The 23,092-nt window shown below is 35.1% G+C and overlaps 1 protein-coding gene across 1 annotated transcript in view; it reads right to left on the minus strand.

The window, feature by feature from the left end:
- LOC100377310 (sodium-dependent glucose transporter 1A-like) overlaps positions 1–18,893 on the minus strand; it is a 26,465-nt gene extending 7,572 nt beyond the window's left edge. The window contains exon 1 of the mRNA XM_085491662.1: positions 18,690–18,893. Coding sequence (XP_085347788.1) covers positions 18,690–18,699 — 10 coding nt within the window. The 5' untranslated portion in view covers positions 18,700–18,893. The remainder of the gene's footprint in view (positions 1–18,689) is intronic.
- Positions 18,894–23,092: the final 4,199 nt, after the last annotated feature.

Consider the following 23,092-nt stretch of genomic DNA (forward strand, 5'->3'; position numbering starts at 1 on the left):
AGGGTTATGCGCACGCCACATTGGGTCGTATCTGGGAGCTCTCAAATAGGACCTCACGAATACGACCTACTTTACATATTACCCATATTGCATTATACAAAATGGCTGGTAGGTTAGTTGTTAGTTTTTTTCGGTTTCTTCGCAGTGTGTACTCGATGTTTTGCGTTTACCAGTAATCGTACGTTTTCCTGACGCAGTATTTGAACCAATATCGCCTCGCGAGATAGCGATTCAGTTTGCATGTTTATTCATGTTTATGAACGTAGGATTTATTGACATTTATTGGAATATTTATTGGCATCGGACTCGTTGCGTTGACCCGAATCTTCGACAGCTTGTTAAACGGAAGAATAACAAATAGATTTCCATACTCTTCAGGAGTAAAACAGAGCTGTAACTTAAGCCCAACATTATTTAATCGTTTTTATTCTATAAATGCTCTCCAGACATTTTTGCTATGAACACTTGTGACCCTCCAACCAGTCGGAGCCCAGGAACTTTGATCAACTGTACGCAATCCCTATGAGCGGGGGGGGGGGGGGGGGGGGGGGGGGGTTATGGCTGGTATCTAGTTTAAGAAATAAGGGATGAAGGCTCCAGCCAGCTCATATTTTTTAAACTCGAAAAAACAGTCAAACGGAATGAAAAAATAAAATCTAAAAAAAAATACCAGCTTGAAGAATATTGGTTGCTGTTTAAAATTTCAAATTTGATCATAGTTCCTGTGCTCCAACACGGGGGGGGGGGGGGGGGGGGGGGGGGGGGGGCTCCTTTTACCAAAACCACCACCCCATACCACTCCTAGCCCAATTTAATTGCGTATGTCCCTTCTAAGAACGCCTATAGTTATCTAGAGGGGGTATAGGGAAGAAGGCTTATTACTGAAACAAACGTACACTAGTACAAGTTCGTACTAAAACAAACACTCAATTCTGTCTCAAACCTCAAAATAAGCATAGCTCTAAACCTATTTGATAAATTGATAGCACCCATCATTAGCTATGGGTGTGAAGTATGGGGAGAGGAAGTCACTAAAAATAGCGATATTATTGAAACTGTTAACTATTCTTTCTACTGATTACTCCTGAGGGTTAAAAAGAATGCTACTAAGCTTGCAATCTTAGGGGAATTGGGAAGATACCCTCTTGCCATAAAAATTATCACACAAATAATTAAATTCTGGCTCAGATCAAAACTTCCATAGACGCCAAAGTTAATAAAAAGCACCTTTGATGAGGTCAATACAGTAAAAACTAGGTGGACAAGAAATGTCGACAAAATAATCAGTGACAACAATCTTGATAAGGCAATAAAACAACAAATAAAAAAAAAGAAACCACACCAAACCAAGACTATCTCTGCTTTACTGAAAGAAAATTATAAAATAAAATGGAAAGAAGCTCTATTTGCAGACAACAGAGCAAATGGTGGAACAAACAAATTGGAAAATTATAGAACATTCAAAACACAGTTTAAAATGGAAAAATGTTTAATAACAATGAGTAATATTAAACTGAGACACTCCCTATGCCAGTTCAGAATCTCTGATCACAAACTTCATATTGAAACTGGCAGGCATTGCAGAACTCCAAGGAATGAAAGGGGCTAAAAAGCAGATTGAAGATGAGATACATTTCTTTATGGACTGCAGTCTGTACAATACACACAGAATTGAATTATTCAAGTACTGTAAGGAAATTATACAAAATTTTAGGAAGTTAAATGAACTAGAAAAATTCAATGCAATCATGAAATATTGTTCAGGAATAAGAACTGCACAATACATACAAAAATGTATGCAAATGAGATGTGAGCAGCTCCACCAAAATTAAAAATATTCTTTCCACTATAATTATGACTCTAATGTGATTTTAATGTGATTTTAATGTGATTTTGTTACCTCTTAATAATATTAGCTAGTGTATTGTATTGTACCGTATAAGTTTATTATGATCTTTTGCGTGTTTGTAATATTATTTAGCTTTATTTAGCATTCTGTGTAGTTGATTAACATTACTGTATCTTAGTGTAGTTTATTTTATTTTATCTTATCTTATCTATTTTTATTGTTATATGATCATAGAACAACTCACTGTAGTTCGTTTTAGTGTTGAATAAATAAATTATTTGACAAATTAATTTATTTTTTAATTCAGCTAATCCTTGTTTGAGGTAGTGATGTCTGGGGGCATTGAAGTATGTACTGTTCCAATGTACTATTTAACATCTAGTATGTTAGCTTGTAGCATTTAACTGGTACAATTGTATAAAACCAGTTTAATTCCTCTCCAGGAATTTGACATGTTTCAATAAATGTAAGGTTATCCTGATATTACTTGTTCTAGACCTGAGTGTTTTTGGGTAAATTTTTTTTCTAAGATTGGGGAACACAGCATTAAAGAACTGGGTAATATTCTTTCCACATTAGACGTAAACAAATTTCACTGGCTAACTCAGGTGACTGTGTATTATTGTTGTTGTTAAAACAACACTTCATACCTTTGTAATTTTTAAACATTATTATCTTGGTATAGTAGTGGTTTATACCCCGGTATAAGGAGCAGTATAAATTTGATATCTTAGAACATAACATGTTTCTGTTTTAGCATGTTTGGTCTTATATTGCTTCAGTGATCAAAACATTCAATCCCATTCCTATACACAAGACAGAACCTATATTTCAAAACTGTGATTGGAATAAACATCTTTCATGATGTTGAATAGTTCCTTAAAATAAAAGAAAGACAGTGATTGGTGTGCTTACTACAGGCTAATTACTGCAATGTATTTTACAACAACTTTCTTTTGGTAACCATCAGGTGCTACAATTTCTTTCTCAATAATGATCAATGTATGTTTCTAATTTGTGTTTATTGAAAATCAAATTATTTTACTAATAGATGTCATCTCTATTACTTATAATACATAAAATGTGGCTAATGTTTTTTATCAAATTTACCGCTGCATGTACATAAATCAGATTAAATTATTACCAGTAGCTGATTTGGATGGCTGATAGACAGTATGAACCTAATAAAATGGTCCATGATTTAACAGTAGAATGTATAGTTTCCTTTCTCAAACAAGTGAATTTTTAACCTAATGAATATTTCTATTTAGTATCCACTGGAATTCAAACCAGTGAATGTTTTTTAAATACACAGTGCCCTCTATGGGTTGCTTGGAGAAAGATACAAAATAATTTGAACTACCCCCGGTAATTGAAATTGAAGATTGCATAGCAATTGTTAGTTTTATAGAAGTTCAAGAAAGATTAATGTCTGATAATTGTAAATGTAGTTCCACCTTGTTCAAATTCTACCATTTAAAATCATGAAGTGAAGAATATCATTTTTCAGGCATGCCTTAATATATTGTGTGCACCATATTTTTGGAATCAGCTGTCCTGAAAATTCATTTATTTAATATTTTAATCATTCATATTGTGAAAGGTGCAGCATTTGAATATTGCATATATAAATACAATACTGTATCTTATTGTTCACATTTGTCCAGCCATCCCTTTGTGCTAGGCAGCATTATTCAATTTTTGAGACTAATTGAATCCCACATCCCAAATGCCTGGGTTGAGATTTCTCATGGAAGGAATATTGTTTTGAAATAGAAAAGTGATTGTGTTTACAAATCATTAACGTACCATTGTAGCTATATAAGGGGATTATTAGGTTTGGGCCAATTGATATTTAAGGTAGAGATGCAGTTTATCAGACAGGTATTTTAATTAGTTAATTAGGCAACCAAGATGACCTCCCTTGTCCACATAACTATATATTTTTAGAAAGCTTATTGTATGAATTTTAAAATTTTGTAAGTATTTTTTTTTATGGACATTGTAGTTTGAAATATGCACAAAAATGTTTTTTTTTTGGTCAAAAGTGATTTAAAACAAATTCGCTTCTAAACCATGTCTCTGTTTCCTGTCAAAATTGGTTTACGGGTACATCTGTTTACTATGAAGAAAGTTTTGTCTTGAAAACTGTCTACCTGGGCAGCAGCTCAAATTTCACTAATTCAAGTTTATGCATAAATTAACACCCAGGCTAGTTGTCTGTACGATTGTTGTAACACTGTTCAACCAAAAACAATTCCCCTACGGCGTTTTGAAGATAAACACATTGTCAATCATTTGTGAAAATTTCAAAACAAAAGGTCAAAGCGTAAAGTTTATAAGAGACAATTGCTAATTTGTATATTTTATAGTTAAGTAAAAATATATGCTGATTTACATTGCTATTGGATTTAACAGAGTTCCACTAAAAAATGCTCGGCACCATCTAAAAAAAAATTGTTATATATATATATCTGTCAGATTTGTTAAATTCGTGTAAAAATATGGAAATTTAGATTTTAAGTGAATATTTTTGTCATTTTTGATAAAAAATGTTATTTTCGACAACTAGTTCGAAATCGTAAGTCCAAATGCTTTCATATTTCCAGCAATGATACGTTGGATGGGCAGATTTGTTAAACTGGGTTTCAAAATAAGCAAATTTGGATTTTTAGTGAACATTTTTCTCATTTTTGGTAAAAAATGTTATTTTTGACAACTGGTTCAAAACCGTAAGCCCTATTTACAGAGAGCTTTCAACTAAATATAAAACATAATACAGCTTTAAAGTATACTTTGAATATGTAATAGCACAAATGAGTTAAGTAACTGGTATTTTTGATGAAAAATGCGATGATTATTCTGCTTATATCAGGTCCCTTAAATTGCACACATAATAATTTGGACGGTCATTAAAAATAGAACATTGATACAGTCATTAGAAACAACTTTTAGATCTTCTCAGCTTATTTCAGAAGCCACCACATATATGGCACAACAATTGATCTTGCATTCAGCAATGTCTTATGTAAAACTGGAGTACATTTGTAATTGACTCTTTTATACCTGATCATAAGATTATTACTGCACAGATTTATTGAACATTTGTTCTTGGGTGTAACAAAACAATTACATATATGTACAACGTATCAGGAAAGATAACATTTCAAAAACATGACCACAATTTTCAAACAAAAACATATTTTTTTGTTCTCGACTATTTCTCAGGTTTTTGCACATCCATGATTTCTTAAGTTTAGCCTCAATGATGTTTGTCCAATGAAATGCACTATCCTTATGAACACTATAAAAGTTCATAATTGCAACTGCAAGAAACTGCAACTGCAATGTTTTCTAAATGACTGACTATGAATGACAACCACAATGCCACTTCACTGATTCTTGTTCCATGATAATGAAGACAGCGGACCTATTTCGACCGTCAGGTCGCTTGGTTTTCAGTAGATTAATGATTTATTTCACAGCACAAATCATCACTGTGTACATGGTATGCTATCAAATCACATATGCAATCTATAAACGACAACCATTACAAGTTCTGAATATTAGGGTAACATCCATGTGAAATATAGGAATCTGAGTCTTTGATTTGCACAGAAGATCTGAAGTTTGTGGACTCCTAGTGATACGTCACTCAAAATAGGGAATACTATATAATAGCTTGTGTTGCATGCTCGTTGAATTATGTTTCTTTATTATTTTACCTTTTGATCTTAAAATTTACATTATGTTGTTCCTGATAATAAAATCAACGAAGATCCCATAAATTTGCATGCACAAAGTTTCTTAAAAGTGGGAATAAATATAACCACAGTTTGGCAGTGCCATATTTACAATTGTATTGTATTTAATGTATTCATGGTCATTAAAGCGTTGCTGCGCATTCCCTGTAAACAAATGTGTATTTTACACGTATTGTGTATGTCATGAGTTCCATATTGATTAGGACAAGTAGTAGTTTGACCAATCATTTTCATAAACAGATTAAACAGCAAATACAGTGTTTATGTTAGCAACATATTTCTTAAGAACATTTCCCATCATTTCCAATGCTACTACCAGTACTGCAGAATTTACAGTAGATGGAAAATGTTACTGATATTAAAATATACAATCAATACAGTTTTTCTCTATTGGTGCATTAAAATTGTTGTTCTCTATTTCTTTTCTCTAATTTTTTTGGAGTATAAAGAAAACTGGTATTTTTTTTTTACAAAATTGACCATCGCATTAAATGTTTTCAGTTTTCCCCATAGACCACCATGTAAACTGAAAAAGGGTGTATAGTAATGAACCATTTTATTTAGCCATTTCTGAATACAGTCTTGAAAATGTATTGGTCACCCTTAATTTCTGTGCAAATGAATTTATTCACTGATTTCACCTCAAATTTGGTTGTTTTCTAGACTTTTACAAAATTGTTATATAGGCTTGTACATATGACTTACATATGAACATCCATTTGTGATACAGACTTATTTAACATGGACAAACAGTGGCAATTTTAGTGCTAAAAATACATCAAAATTCCCTGTTTTGGCCATTTCAGAAACAGATCTTGGTAATGCATAGACTGATTACATTCAAACTTGGTACAATGAAAACGAATGGGACCTTGATGCACGAGACATGCAGATATAATTAAAAATGGCTTACTGGTGGCCATTTTGTTTTACCAAATACAGTTCCAGGTCTCTATATTGGAAACACTGGAATGGTCAAGTTCAAACTTTATACAAACACCATACAACATGTGCTACTACTTGATTCAAGATTTAGTACTAAAAATGCATTAAACTTATTTAAATTGGCCTTTCTGAACTAATATTGAACCTTGATGCGCGTCCTTTCCTTTTGATTTAACAAATATAATTCTGGTTCCATATCTTGAAAGTACTTGGATAGTTAACCTGAAACTTTAAACATGCACACAACTCGGGATGCATATTTTTTATTCATATTTGTTTTTGATTTGTTTTTTATTTTTAGAATAGTGTGTTTTCTTTTTTGTTTTTTTTTAAATTATAGTTTTTAAATTTCTTTTTGTAAGACCCTTTTTATTCTTCCCTGAGGATTTTATGCATCTAATAAATATTATTAAGATGACTGCAGAAGGCCCCATCTTGGATGGATTTTGTTTTTTATGCAATGACTTAAACTTCATAACCAATGAGGACTGTATAACTTGTTAATAGTATTTTTGGGCAGGCAATACAGTAAAATGCATTTCTTTACTACCATGGCCAACTACAAAAAAAAACATTTGACATGTAATCTTTGAGTGATGTGCATGGTGATCTGAAACATTATTTTGTTTTGTTGAGCTTAAACTATATATAAATCTTAAAAAACATGGCTAAGAAAACAGAAATTCTGTGGAACCACAGATAAATCATCCTTGTATATATCATGTGTGTTTGACATTCTGAGTGCATGCTTTTCTAGTTTGTATGTTACATTAGTATAGGAAAATGCAGAAAGTATTTGGTGTCCCTTGATGCCCTATTTTCACAAGTTCGTACAGAGTCCTGTCAGGAGCACTAGTGCATATAGAGATAGTCACACAGTGTTATAATGAAGACATTGCACACTAGACTTGATTAACCTATTTAACAAGTTTATAATTCCATAGTTTGTAATAAAATGTTGAGATGACGATGACATAAGTATCCACCACATTCCAGTATATTACTTACATGCACTGTAGGCAACTTTAATACAATTATGAGGGTATTAGTGACAACTGATTTTCATGGATGTCAGTTCAAATTTAAATAGCTAATTATTGCTACTGCAGAACTGACACTTGCCATATTAGTCTTCTAGAAGGCAGCACATTTACAGTTTTCAATTTTTTTGGAAAATTATCTTTACCTACTTAAGATACTTGATGAAATTTGTGGTGCAAATTTTCACTGGCCCTTTAAATTAGTTGCTCATAATTGTGGATGTACAGTTATTTATATTTTGTGGACACAAATCTCAATTGTCAGTTTTGAGCCTAAAATGTCACACAAATCATATGGACATTCAGAACCAAGTTTATTTAGTATGGAATAACACTGCAACCATTTACAATTATTATAAAACAAATTGTGTTTTATTAGAGAACCTGTATAATATAACTGAGGATGCTGATAAAGAATGCCATATTTTTTCCTTTATACTAGTATTCTTTAGAACAAGCTGTATGGAAACCAACATTACTGCACTGTATACTGGATATAATATAAATTAATACTGGCTAACCTGGAATTATCAACATTGTATAGATGTGGGTGCAACGTCAGGACAGACATTTTGCCAGATTATTTCAGTTTATAATGAAAATATTTTTTTGATAATCATCTTATAAGCTATTTTCATTTGTTAACTTGAGTCTCGAGTCCAGGAAATAATTCCCTTCCCTCGATGGGTTAAATAAAGTGACACTGAAACATTACAATGAAAAGAAATTGTTTCAGATGATATTTAAATGTTTTTCATATTAAAAGTGCTGATAATACCATGAACTAACAAACATTCATTGTCAGCTGGCTACACATGAAGCTCCATGCAATACATAACCCCCAAAATAGCTTACTGCGGAAGCACCCAACACTGTTCTGTACACTGTTCTAATACATTTGGAGTTATTGCTATATACCGGTACTGATAGAAAATTGCGTATTTCTAAAGATGCAATACAGTACAATTGATTAACTCATAACAACCTACTGAAAGAGGTTAAAGGTTACAACAACAACAAAAATTACAGAAAAAAAATTAATCAAATTACAATGGCTAATAGTTTAAAGACAACCAAAATCAGACTAAAAACAGAATAAAAGTTAGTAACGGAAATATATAATAAAGTAAAATAAAACACCAAAAAAAAACTATAAACTGAATATAAAAACAAAAACCCAATGAATAGGTGTAAAAAAAAATAAAAGAAAAAGTCAATGACTAAGTACCAGGGGTAGGTGCTGCTGTCTAATAGCAAAGCTGTATTTCAGATATTGTGCCAGAGGAATTGCTAAGTTATTATTTGACATTATTTTTATGAATTTATTTTCAGGTGTGAGATTAGTAAAGTCAGGAATAATCTTTTCAGCTTCATTGTATAAAACGACCCTCTCTTTACTATATACTGGGCATATTATGAGGAAGTGATGTTCATCTTCAATATCATTTTTATTACACAATTTGCAGATTCTGTCGCTACTTTTGATTCTGTTGTGTCTTTCTTTTTCAATTTCTAAACTGTGATTGCTCAGTCTGAATTTAGTTAGGGTACTTATCAGTTCTTTATTTTTTAGCTTAATTAAGTAGTTTTCCAAAATGAAGTTTGTTTTAAATTTTTTGTAAGTCCCCAGTTTGTTTTTTGTATTAGTGTTTTGTCTGTTATCATCATTAATTGAGTTAATCCAATGCTTTATAAATACATTTTTTATTTTATCGTATATCCGTGACATTTGTGACGATTTTAGCTCATTATTGTCAATATCTGATAGTGTTGTATTTGTAGATTTAAATACAGTTATTATTATTATGCGTCTTATATCTACTTCAAACAAAAGTAGCCGCTATTCATGATGAGAACTGGAAAACCAACTGTAACTCGGGTAGCTGGTAAACTGACCTAGCTGATGACAAACCACTATCAAAAAAACTTTCGACCCCATGTAGCCACGTACGGCCGTCAGCTATATGAACTGTACTCCGTCTACAAATGTTCATCTGCCGACACGTTATTGGACTTTCCCACCCACGATGACAACCAATAAATCATGTTTGTGACGTCTGGTCTGATTACACCCAGCAGCACAAGCTCTAAATCAGGGTCATATATTGCAGATTTGTATTTGAACAAATAATCGTGCATGGGCATCCTGTCTTCTAAGCTTTGTGAAAGCATAAGGTTTTGAAAGCATTGTGCATATTTACAACTTTCTAGCATTTCACACGTAATGCGCCATATACTGTAAAAGGATCAATTGTTCACCGGGTTTTAATTTGGCTTATTTCGCTGAATGAAAAATGCGCTAAATTAAAACCCAGTGAATATGTAAAATTTAGCATAGAATACATTATCTAAATGACAAAACCGTGAATTTAAAACCCACTTAATATACCTGAAATGGTAAATCAGCGAAATTTAAACCAAGTGAAAATTAGTCATTTTACAGTATGTGTATCGATGTCGCCATGCCAACGTTTCGTTTCGTCCTAGTTGTGATATTTATCTGTAAATGTCAGACCATTGGTCTGAGGTTCATCGCAGACTCTATTTGAAAGGCTGCGGTTGAGGTTTCATGTTGATCCACGAAAATGGCAGTTACTTATCACACAACAAAAACTTATTAGTTACGACAATATTTTCTTAACATTTTATGGAAACAATTCGTAGTGTGCATAAACCTTAAAGAAACATAATAGACAAAACAGTAAATTTTAATATTACTTGTTCGTGCTGTTTTGCAGCACTGCGAAGGAAAATGAAAGATTACAACAATTAGCAAATATGGCTGGAAGTTACATTTGCTCCGTTGTGTAGACAGGTTTCAACATTTCATCAGATAATACAATTTATATCCAATCATCTAGAACAAACTTTTCTAGAGAACACACGCGCACAAAGATTTTGTGGTCTCGTATTGGGGGGGGGGGGTCACAGTAATATAAACAAGGATACATTTTGCCGAGATATTCAAATCAGTCGCTATTATGATTTACAGAGGCGGCGGCACGAAATGTTCCATGGAGGGGCGAGATCTGCATACACTTCCTTGAATTTTGAAATCTAGACCCTCTACAACCTAAGCTATTTCCTACATTTTGAGGGGCAAATTGTACTGACACAAAAGGTTTCAGCTTGATTTTCGAGTGGCGGCATATTTTACATGCCCCTGAAGTGGTTCTCGTTTTTAGAATATTAGAAATAAGTATCGGTCTTATTTCTGATCAAGATAGGTATGAATATCGGTAGTATTTTCCCAATTTGGTGTATTTATGGTTCCGTATATGAGCGAATATCTCCACCTCAGATTCCGGCCTCATATCCCTAGGTAACTGTTTTATTCGAAATAAACAGTGAGAACAGAAATGGTACTTTGGTATAAATATGGGTATAGATTTTGCCACTATCCAGTTATAAAATTGGCCACACTTTTGAGCACTCAGGGGCACTTACCTACCCAGCTATGTATCAACTGCCCCCCCCCCCCCCCCCCCCCCCGCGTGCATGCCCGTGAATGTGGTTATGCAATAGAAAGTAATGTCTACACGTAGGTAGGGTTATTAAAATCGAGAAAACAAAATACGGGTATATTTTTTCCGACATATAAGATAAACGGAAAAGAGGTTACTAATCAATCTTCAAGTTTTACATTTTTGTAATTTCTTCTGTGTATCTCTCCGGCGAACCTACCAGCGAATCTCCGGTAAGGTATACTTAGTAGTACGTGACGTTCAGAATTCCCCCGCCCCTGAATAATCGCGAAGAACAGACTGGCGTGTTAACTGCATAAATATGTATAATTTCCTTCCTGAATACAGAACTTAGTTGATCTAATCGTTAAGGCGTATGATACATTTTGATGTGAGTTAATTTGTAATGAATAGTTCAGCCAAACACTGAATTATATCATGATGGTGGTATGATGAATTATATTTTTTTTCAAAATGATATTTCTGGATTTCATAGAAGTATATTTTCATTTTTTGGCCGGCTAATGTTGGATGTGCAAACCTCATTCGGGAACATGTATATTCGGTGTTTAGAATAAAGATGGGCAAAATGCTAACAGGGCAATCGTTTTTATTGATGTGTTGAAATTACGCCAATAGGGTATGCTTTTGATGTTTTTGTTAATTGAATGTTTTTGTTGTTGTTGTTTTTAAAAAATTGTGTACGTATTTGAAATTTATTTAAAAAGCTGAAGAACCCTTGTATCATCAGAGGGACTGTGCATCATCATAAGAATAGCGGATTTTGCACGGAATAATGTTTACTTTCTCACTTGACTGAACGCTTAAAACCCAGAGTAAAGAATAAACTTTATAAAATAGTCGGATGGTTGAGGTGATCTACTAGTATCACATGAATATGTGTAGTATAGTCAGATGGTTGAGGTGATCTACTAGTATCACATGGATATGTGTAGTGTAGTCAGATGGTTAAGGTGATCTACTAGTATCACATGTATATGTGTAGTTGTAGTCAGATGGTTGAGGTGATCTACTAGTATCACATGGATATGTGTAGTATAGTCAGATGGTTGAGGTGATCTACTAGTATCACATGGATATGTGTAGTGTAGTCAGATGGTTGAGGTGATCTACTAGTATCACATGTATATGTGTAGTATAGTAAGATGGTTGAGGTTATATACTAGTATCACATGGATATGTGTAGTTGTAGTCGGATGGTTGAGGTGATATACTAGTATCACATGGATTTGTGTAGTTGTAGTCGGATGGTTGGGTGATATACTAGTATCACATGGATATGTGTAGTTGTAGTTGGATGGTTGAGGTTATATACTGGTATCACATGGATATGTGTAGTTGTAGTCAGATGGTTGAGGTGATATACTAGTATCACATGTATATGTGTAGTATAGTCAGATGGTTGAGATGATATACTAGTATCACATGGATATGTATAGTATAGTCAGATGGTTGAGATGATATACTAGTATCACATGGATATGTGTAGTTGTAGTCAGATGGTTGAGGTTATATACTGGTATCACGTGGATATGTGTAGTATAGTCAGATGGTTGGGTGATATACTAGTATCACATGGATATGTGTAGTATAGTCAGATGGTTGAGGTGATATACTAGTATCACATGGATATGTGTAGTTGTAGTCAGATGGTTGAGGTTATATACAAGTATCACATGGATATGTGTAGTATAGTCAGATGGTTGAGGTGATATACTAGTATCACATGTATATGTGTAGTATAGTCAGATGGTTGAGGTGATATACTAGTATCACATGTATATGTGTAGTTGTAGTCAGATGGTTGAGGTTATATACTAGTATCACATGGATATGTGTAGTGTAGTCAGATGGTTGAGGTGATATACTAGTATCACATGTATATGTGTAGTTGTAGTCGGATGGTTGGGTGATATACTAGTATCACATGTATATGTGTAGTATAGTCAGATGGTTGAGGTTATATACTAGTATCACATGGATATGTGTAGTATAGTCAGATGGTTGAGGTGATCTACTAGTATCACATGTATATGTGTAGTATAGTCAGATGGTTGAGGTTATATACCAGTATCACATGGATATGTGTAGTATAGTCAGATGGTTGAGGTGATCTACTAGTATCACATGTATATGTGTAGTATAGTCAGATGGTTGAGGTTATATACTAGTATCACATGTATATGTGTAGTTGTAGTCGGATGGTTGGGTGATATACTAGTATCACATGGATATGTGTAGTTGTAGTCGGATGGTTGGGGTGATATACTAGTATCACATGGATATATGTAGTTGTAGTCAGATGGTTGAGGTTATATACAAGTATCACATGTATATGTGTAGTTGTAGTCGGATGGTTGAGGTGATCTACTAGTATCACATGTATATGTGTAGTATAGTCAGATGGTTGAGGTTATATACTAGTATCACATGGATATGTGTAGTTGTAGTCAGATGGTTGAGGTTATATACAAGTATCACATGTATATGTGTAGTTGTAGTCGGATGGTTGAGGTGATCTACTAGTATCACATGTATATGTGTAGTATAGTCAGATGGTTGAGGTTATATACTAGTATCACATGGATATGTGTAGTTGTAGTCAGATGGTTGAGGTGATCTACTAGTATCACATGTATATGTGTAGTATAGTCAGATGGTTGAGGTGATATACTAGTATCACATGGATATGTGTAGTTGTAGTCGGATGGTTGAGGTGATATACTGGTATCACATGAATATGTGTAGTTGTAGTTGGATGGTTGAGTTGATATACTGGTATCACATGAATATGTGTAGTTGTAGTCGGATGGTTGGGTCATATACTAGTATCACATGGATATGTGTATTATATGTACATGCCGGATATTTTGTCTTTTACGCCTTGATGAGTCTGTCACAGGGTTCACAAAGAATCACGTGTAACTGCCCCTTAAAAGAAAAATAACATTGCATACTCCGAGGTTAGTATTAAAGCCAATCGGCGAATTTTGCAGGGGCTTATTGCCAGTAGCCCATATTCTTGAAACCGTGGCGAAATGAAACATTAAGCTCAGTGGTTAGTTTACGCATCTTTTAAATGTGTTTTGATTCACAGTGCATTCGGCAATCAACTGCAAGTCAGTTATGTGAATATGAATTGCATTCACTGGCAGCCGTACTAATGAACAAGTTGAAATCGCATTTAACGTAGAAATATGATAATTCTTAAAACATCTACATTTCTATGAAAGGCCTCAGTACTCTATATTGTTTTAATTTTTATGTAGCTGTTGTTGTATTTTCTGATTTAGTAGTAAGTGCAATGTATATTTCATTAAATGAGTGAAACAAAGACGTGGAATTCATCACCTAAACTGAGTATAATAATTTGTCAAAATAGCAATAGAAAATAATATTTCTTTGGCATTACCCAATCTCATTTAATATACTTATTAGACAACAGAAAGACAGACAATATGCAGGGTTACATCCTTAAATGACGATTCACCGTGAATGGAAGGGGTTCACTGCTAAGTTGAAGCTCCTTGTGTTGGAGAGTTATAGGTACATTCTGCGCTACGGAGTTCTCATTTCGAACTCTTTTCAGTGTAATGTAGAACTATGTCTTATTATGACAACACATCTTCATCAAAATGTCGAAATTTGAATATCCATTTTAGTACAATTTACCCAAAATGGAGCCTGAGTTTTAAGACCTTTTCTAATATAAATAAGAAGTGGAGTTTAGAACACCTATTAAAACATACCATCTTACATATTTCGACATTGATTTTGCAAATAAAACATTCGCTTGAATGGTATCATCACACTGCTGTCATTTGAAATAAAATTTGCACTCTGAGAGAATTTATAAAGCGTTATTAGTGTACTGGAAAATGCCATTCTCTGTAATAGCACGGACTGTTACAAAACGTGAAACCGTGAGTTCTATATAAGTTTGTTGAACGTAAATAATTCCATTACAGCATTAAAACATGAAACTTAGTGCTGATGGTCAATTCAAATAATGGGTCAAATATTTTGTTAGTCTATGAAGACGAATCATGTATATTTTATGTAATAGATTGAGAGTTTCCTGTCACCCAGATTATTTGGAAATCTGTTTTTCAAAGCTAAATTTAGATAGCACCGCAGTTCTATTCAACCCACACATTTATAATTATAAGCAAACGCTGTTTTATTTTAGAATTATCTTGCGAGCATCATTGTTTGTTGTCATCAGAGTACTTCGCTAGGACCTACAGGACTCTATAGTAAACGTGTCGCTCTCCATGACCAACTTCTACAAAGTACCGAAAAATCTAATTGTTGAAAACATCACTACCGGTAAGTTGAAGATTATGAACTGGAACTCGAAGGCCTCAAAACACATTCTGTGCCCAGGAATATAACGGCACACGGCGTTTGAATCAGTCACAGTACCGACCGTTACATCGCGAGTCATCGAATAGTAGCACCGCAAACCAAGGGTCATTCAATAACCAAACACTCCCTTGCTCCCTTGCTCTGTCCGACTGTGTGCGACCCGAGTCCACGTCGCGAGCTCAGTTTCTATTTACGAAATACCAAATATATTGATACTAATGGGCCCGGCAACGTTAAATTATAAGGTGCCACAACGCCATTGAACAATCAATACGTCACTTCCTGAGTCCTATTCGTGAGGTCGTATCTGTGAGGTTCTATTCGTGAGGTATATAGCGTGCGCATACATCAATTGGTCCTAAGTGGATCCCAAATAACTTGAACGCTACTACGATAATCCCTCTGCAAACACAAAGGATTACAAATTTCGGCACGTGCCGAGATCCCGTAACGTGAAGCCCAGACTAGTAATACAATGTATTACTAGTCTGAGCGTGAAGTAATGGTTCTCTGTCGTCATAGAACTGTTAGTTGACACACAGACACACGAATGCACAATAAAATTGACCGTGGCCTATTTTGTTTCTGCAACTGTGACCTACTTTAACTGACAGTGAATGCCTCCATGTTCAGGATAGGAGTACACGGCACTAAGCGTTCACATGGGAAATTGTCAGCCGAAACATGTCAGGTTTCGTACAGTTACAGGTCGTTTCCAAAACGAATTTGCCTGAAAAGCCACTGTGGGAGGGGTGGTCAGTCAGTTCGCCCCAATGCACATTCGCCCCAGACCAGTTCGCCCCAAAGTCAGTTCGCCCCAAAGTCGGTTCGCCCCAAGTTTACTGGTGTTCGTTTTCGCGGTTATGCGTGCAAGGAAATGTGGTTTTGAAATATTTTAAAAATTATACTTAAGTAAAAACCACATCGAAGGAGGCTGATCGCCGCGATTGTAGCATATCGCCCGAAGAGTCGAACCGGTGTCGTGCCATATGCGTCGTGATAGCGATACTTTGCCTTTTTTTTGCCATGCGCTGTGATAGCGATTTTTTGCCCCTTTTTCGATTGACTTATCTCCCCTGGCTTGCCTTACAAACATGAATGAACCAACCAATCAATCGGTGTTGTGTGGTTTCGGCGTTCCAGTTTTAACGCACGGATTAAAAATACGGTGCCGCCATCTTGAACGTTCCATTCAAAAGGGGGTGGTGTGTGTCACAAGGACTGTGGTCACGCTAAAGGGATCACGAGACTTGTTATAATTATATATACAACGTAGTTATATTAACATTGTACACGTATTATATTTGTTTAGTTTTCAGAAGTGAAGAATTGTTATCAAGGGTTTATGAATGCAAGAACACAGTATTCATTTTGAAAAAATAAAACGTAGTAGTATTCTGTGTGTTTGTTCTCTGCCATTGTTGGCTCTACATTGCGTGATAGTAGTACACCATGCACACACCATCAAAAAGGTGTGACCGCGACACCTTTTCAGTACCGAATAACACCTATTAAACTGGGCGTCTAGAAGACCCAGTAACGTGGAGCTTTGTGACATGAAGTTGTGGTACAGCAACAACCAATTTATTTGTAGTCCATTGTATATGTGTTTTACATTCATTTTGTGACGTACACCGTTATTCAAGTCCAGGGGAAATGTTGAAAATCATATTTGATTCTCAAAAATAAACATTACTCTGCAGTTTGTGCGCATACCTAGTATATCGCGAAACAATTGACCACACCCACTATTAGACCATTAACGGTACATGACTCGTACCGCCCATGATCGGCTTTGTATGAGTACATGAGAAGGGCCGCCCGTTAATCGATCTGACAGCTTGCACAATCACCCATTAGATAAGACGCACGCCGCTCATCGATCTATTGTTTTGTATCAACACCTCCAGTATCTATTAGGTAAGTGTTAAGTATAAGGCATTTAAAGTGAGTGGTTAGCGCATATTAAATATGCAAATTTGCAATTTCCAATATATAATCCAAATATCCAATCAGCGTGATTTGAAGGGTATAAAGTCTAACAATTTCTAGGGTACTGCAACCACTCTGATTGATTTATCATCAAGTGAACATACGGCATACCTCTCTCAGCAGCTACGCTCTGACTAGACGATATTTACCTACCACGGTATTGTGACCCACCCATAGTCATACTATTGTACCCAGCACGTTATCCTATCCATCGACAGCAAATTCTATTTCCATTTTCGATTATATTTTGTATTGTCAACCGCTGATCGACAGACTAAGATTCTATTTCGATAATCAAGATTCATTGTTAATCTCAAACTCTATTTCGTTTATCAACTAAGAACTAAATTCAATTTAGTCAATCTCAAATTCTATTTCGATTCTATTACCACTGTTTAGCAAACATTTGTATACGATACCGAACAGTACTGCACAATTTCATTTGTATCTAGTTTGTATTTTCACAGGAATATATATCATCATGAATACCAGACACCAGGAAAGCCGCCGTATCGCAGTAGTAAGATGTCCATTAATTAATCATTCCTCTCGATATCTTTACAGGTGTTCGCGTATGTTGAGAGACAGTGGATATTGTCATCCGTGATGCCGCCCTCCACATGGTCTTGTTACTTACAGAGCGTGAGGACAAATAATGATGTGGAGGGTTGGCATTCACGCCTTAATAAGAAAGGGAAGAAAGCCAACCTGCCATTTTATTTGCTTGTAACTTTACTGCACAGGGAAGCTACCATCATCAACGTGCATGTTCGATTGAAGATCGATTCGACCTTTCGATAAACTATTCAAAGCTCGTCCAGTTTACGGATCTCATCGAAGCCTGAACGGAAAGATTGCTGGCTGCTTTGACCTGTGAACGCCAATTATAAAATCTATCGGGTCGGAGAGTGTCGTACGGACTAATAGGTCAAACGAGTCTGCGATCATAGCACACGGCACAGCACGGGTTCGGGCGATATGCTACAATCATGAATCGCGGCGATCAGCGTCCTTCGATGTGGCTTTACTTTAGTATAATTTTTAAAATATTTCAAAACCACATTTCCTTGCACGCATAACCGCGAAAACGAACACCAGTAAACTTGGGGCGAACCGACTTTGGGGCGAACTGACTGTGGGGCGAACTGACTGTGGGGCGAACTGGTCTGGGGCGAATGTGCATTGGGGCGAACTGACTGTGAATCGTGGGAGGGGGGCTTTGAAAAGATGAAGAGCAAAAACATACCTGTCATCATGGATGTCGTCAGCGCACCAAATGATATAACTGGGCTGAATAACTATGCGCGTAGTCAACGGAAATATATTGACATATCGTACTATCTGCTTACCAACAAGCAGATCTCGGTTTTGTACTTCCGAGTTCAAAAGACTTGTACCTTGTCCTTTGTCGTCAATGATTTACAACAATGATTGGCTAGCATGGCCGTTATCTTAAACTTGCGGTACCTGATTTTACATTTACAATAGCTGCAGTTCTGTAGCTCATTTGGTTTCGCTGTCTCTTATTTTGTTCGTCGGCCCGGGGTTAACACCACGACGAACAAAATAACCGACAGCGAAACCAAGCGAGCTACAGAACTGCAGCTACATTTACAAAACCTCTCACTGGCTTTGGATTGTGTGCAGACCATGAGAAATCTTGATATCAAAATGTATTAAAGCGGGAGTGTCGTCACCTACGCACGCGTCAGATGGCCATAGCGTGTCGTTTTTTACAAACAAGCGTCTACCCATGAGCCTTTGCGTGCGCAGGTGACGACCCTACCGCTTTATTAAGTGGACTTGAGTGATTACAACAATCTGACTTGAGATTATGATTTGATGATCTTGTAATCTGAATTGAGATTATGATTGGATGATCTTGTAATCTGAATTGAGATTATGATTTGATGATCTTGTAATCTGAATTGAGATTATGTTTTGGTGATCTTGAACAGTGTAGTCTAGCTTCAGTTCTGCGTACAACGTAAAGTGGGAATGTAACTATAAATAAAAATAACTTTATTGCACAACCAAAACAATCAGAAGGTTTAGTATGGTAAATAACAAATACCAAAAAACTAAAATATTAAAACTAACTGAATGAGAGTAAAACAAAATAATAGGGCAAAATAGAAAAAACAAAGTATAAAATACTAAAACTAACATTGCATAGAAAAGACATTGGTTCTCTCATGGGTTAGATGTGTATTTATATAATTAAAATTAATTAAAAATTAATTAAAATTTAGAGAGGGCAAGGTCATGCATAATATAATCGGTTTCGGGGCATATGTTCAAATATTCAATGGTACTTATTTTGCAATTTCACTATACATGAAGTATAAAATGACATCGAGCTTATTCTGTATTGTTGTATCATTTTAACGATGTATCCTTTTCAATCCGTGTCATAATGCATGCTTGAATAGTTTATTCGCCGTAACCACCGCTAGGCCATCATTTAATCAATTTGTGCCACGCCTGTTGCAATTTGAAATGTCGCAACCACAGGCATAACTTCTAGAATCATCATAGCTAAAATCTAAATTGTGATTTCTAACCGACAACTCATCTCTTGAAATTACGCCAAAAGCCAAAATGTTATATTCCAGTAAATATTGGAAATTCACTTTTGACGATCATTACCCACGGACCGTATTTTTCTAAAATTCTTTCAATAATTGCTTTAACGGATTAAAAAAGTGCAGATTTACTAGTATTAAAATGACTATTGAGAAATGAGTTTACCCGAAACTAATATTTGATTTGCATGACTGATCTTATAATTCTACTAGATATCTATCAAGTTCATTACAAATAACTAAAGCAGTAACTTTAGTAAACCCTAAAATAAAACGATAAAATTGGCAACAAACTTGTTCAATTTTGTTTAGTTTATTAGAAATCCCATGTGCTAAAAATCCAGCGTCGTATAATAACATAGGCATAGCTGCTCAGCAAGTTGTTGGCGTTATCCTTCTATGACACAAAACTGCACGACAATATTTTTAGTTTAATGACCTTGAACTTGCCACTTAGGTAAAAACAATATTGTAAATAGTCAAGTGTTTGTTATTTAAACAATTACATGTATTTCTATGTTACAGACTAATTCACAATGTGAACAGTAATTAGTTAAAGCGGGGGTGTCGACACCTATGCATGCGTCAAATGGCCATAGCGTGTCATTGTTTCCAAACAAACAAACGTCTACCAATGAGCCTTTGCGTTATCGTCGCTTGGGACTCAATTCTCGCGCGTGCGCATGTGACGACCCTCCCGCTTTAATTTACAAATCAAGTTTTGTATGTCTTCAGCAGTATGTGAAAGAATGATTTCATCAGACAATAATTTAAGGTACATAAATGCTTTAGCCCTAAAAAATAGTTTATCGATCGATTTTGATAATTTTCGACTGACATAAATTTACGAAATTTTTCCAAACACGAAAATCAATTGCACGAAAATCAACTTTCTCCACATTGTGACTTTTTTTTAATTACAATGACATCACATCTAATTATATACAAATACATCACATCATTAAACCGTTGACAAAACACGAAGAATTCCCCATTACATTCCTGTGAGCTAACACATGAATAAAATAACTATAGAAGACATTTTCGTTAAATCGCACCCTCTACGGCTATGTTCACCAAACTTTTGGGGAAGACCATAAATACAAAAGTAGGTGATTGGTTACACAAATGTTTCACCGACACCACAAGGTGGTGGAATGGCATCAGACACACCCACTGATATTTTAATTTAATATTATTGCTATTTTACGCCCTGATTATGGCATATAATCATGGACATTCCAGATCGCCCATTGACCAATTTATGGAAATACACTCATTGTCATTCAGTGAACATTCCTTTAATCTTTAAACTCCCGAAGATTTGCTTACATGACTAAACAACTTTAAATTTTTAATGAAATCGCGAAGTGTGAAACGATGATTTCGTTTTGTTTTGACTGTGCATACGCGCAAAGGCTATTACCAGACCCAGTCTAGCACCCACGTACCTTACCCAATGTACCACAAAGTCACATTTTTTAGTTAATGAATCCTGGCCAGTAAATTTAGCATTCCCATTGATACACTTGCACAGGGTAAGAAACGAGTTTTATAGTCTCCTATCATAGCTTCGTTGAAATGGGAAAATGTGTGGAACAGTCTTGTTGAGTAGAATTATTATAAAGAATGTGTTGCTGAACGGCCGGCAATAAATGCTGTACACTAGGACGATAAATCAAATTGTACAGAGCAGAAGAATTGTCCTGAATGATAAGTGGTCACATTGAAATAGTACTTCTACAAGTTGTGAGCGATGCAGCCGATGTTGAATTCTTAAAAACCTGGTGTTTCATTCTTTATCTTTCACAGAGTTCTAGAATATTGGAATTTATCATGAATAAACATTGATGTCCCGGATGTCCAGAATACCTTGGTTACCGATCACATTCGTTATAATTAATTAGAAGAATATTAATAAATATCAAGAACATGACTTATAAAGAGTATCTGAATGACTTGGCAATCCATTAATAGTTAGTTGATGTGTCTTGAATTGATCATCTTTTAGTTTATATTCGACTCAAGTAATACTGATATTGTCAAACAAATTGAATACAATTTAAAACTTTACTACTTTATAACACTATATTTGTTTATATTTTGTTGTGTTTATATGTATGTTATTGCCGCGTTGTTATCAAGAGCGGCATTTGGGTTTGTCATTAAATGACAACATGTTAGAATATAGCAATATAGCAGTCTTCATATCAAAAACATAACTAATGTGAATAAGTAATCGTTAAAGCAAACAGGACCGGACCGAAACTAACCAAGAAGTATATGCACGCAATTCACTGCTAACAAAAATTATTGCTATTTTAGTTTTATTATTTTGAACATATGTTGCGAACAAAGCGTTGTGTCAGGGAACTTTGACTCGCTTAGCTGATTAGCTGATAACGTTACGAGGTGCCTTTCAAATTTATATATTTAAACTCGAAAAGTATAGAAACTATTCTAAAAACAACTCATTAATAGATAACTCTGAAATTGTCTTAGAATCATGTTGGGTAATTTCCTTCCCATCATATTCCGTACTCATAAACTTTATATAAACTTAATAAAACTCTAAAATACTAGTACTTCAACAGCTATGTGTAGCAAATACCTCACAAAGATATTAAATGCCAGATCAAATATCAGTTATTACAGAGACACTGCCATATCAACCATGTGTTCCAAACAAAGCGTTGTGTTCAGGGAACTCTGACTGGCTGGAACCAAAGGAAAACACATTAGCAATTGCAGATTTATTCATCCAACAGTCAGCTGAGGTAAACCCTTGCTGCCACTTCCCTCCTTCTCCTCTCACAGAATCTTACAAAGTCTCCAATAGAACTCTAAGGCGTGGTAGAGTAAACATGCGATCACCCATTCGTTGCAGTCGTTGGTACGGGTTACCAGGAATGTGTCTCACGGTTAAAGCATTGCGAAGTTGCTGCTACTGAATACAATTAGTAAACAAGACCATCATATTCGCTTAGTCCTTACAACGTTATGTAGACAATACCTCCTAAACCACAACCATTCGATTCGGATGTCGTCAACGGTTATATTATAG

Source organism: Saccoglossus kowalevskii, chromosome 16 (assembly GCF_978046115.1).
Source record: "Saccoglossus kowalevskii chromosome 16, keSacKowa6.1, whole genome shotgun sequence".
In the NCBI taxonomy this organism is placed as follows: Eukaryota; Metazoa; Hemichordata; class Enteropneusta; family Harrimaniidae; genus Saccoglossus; species Saccoglossus kowalevskii.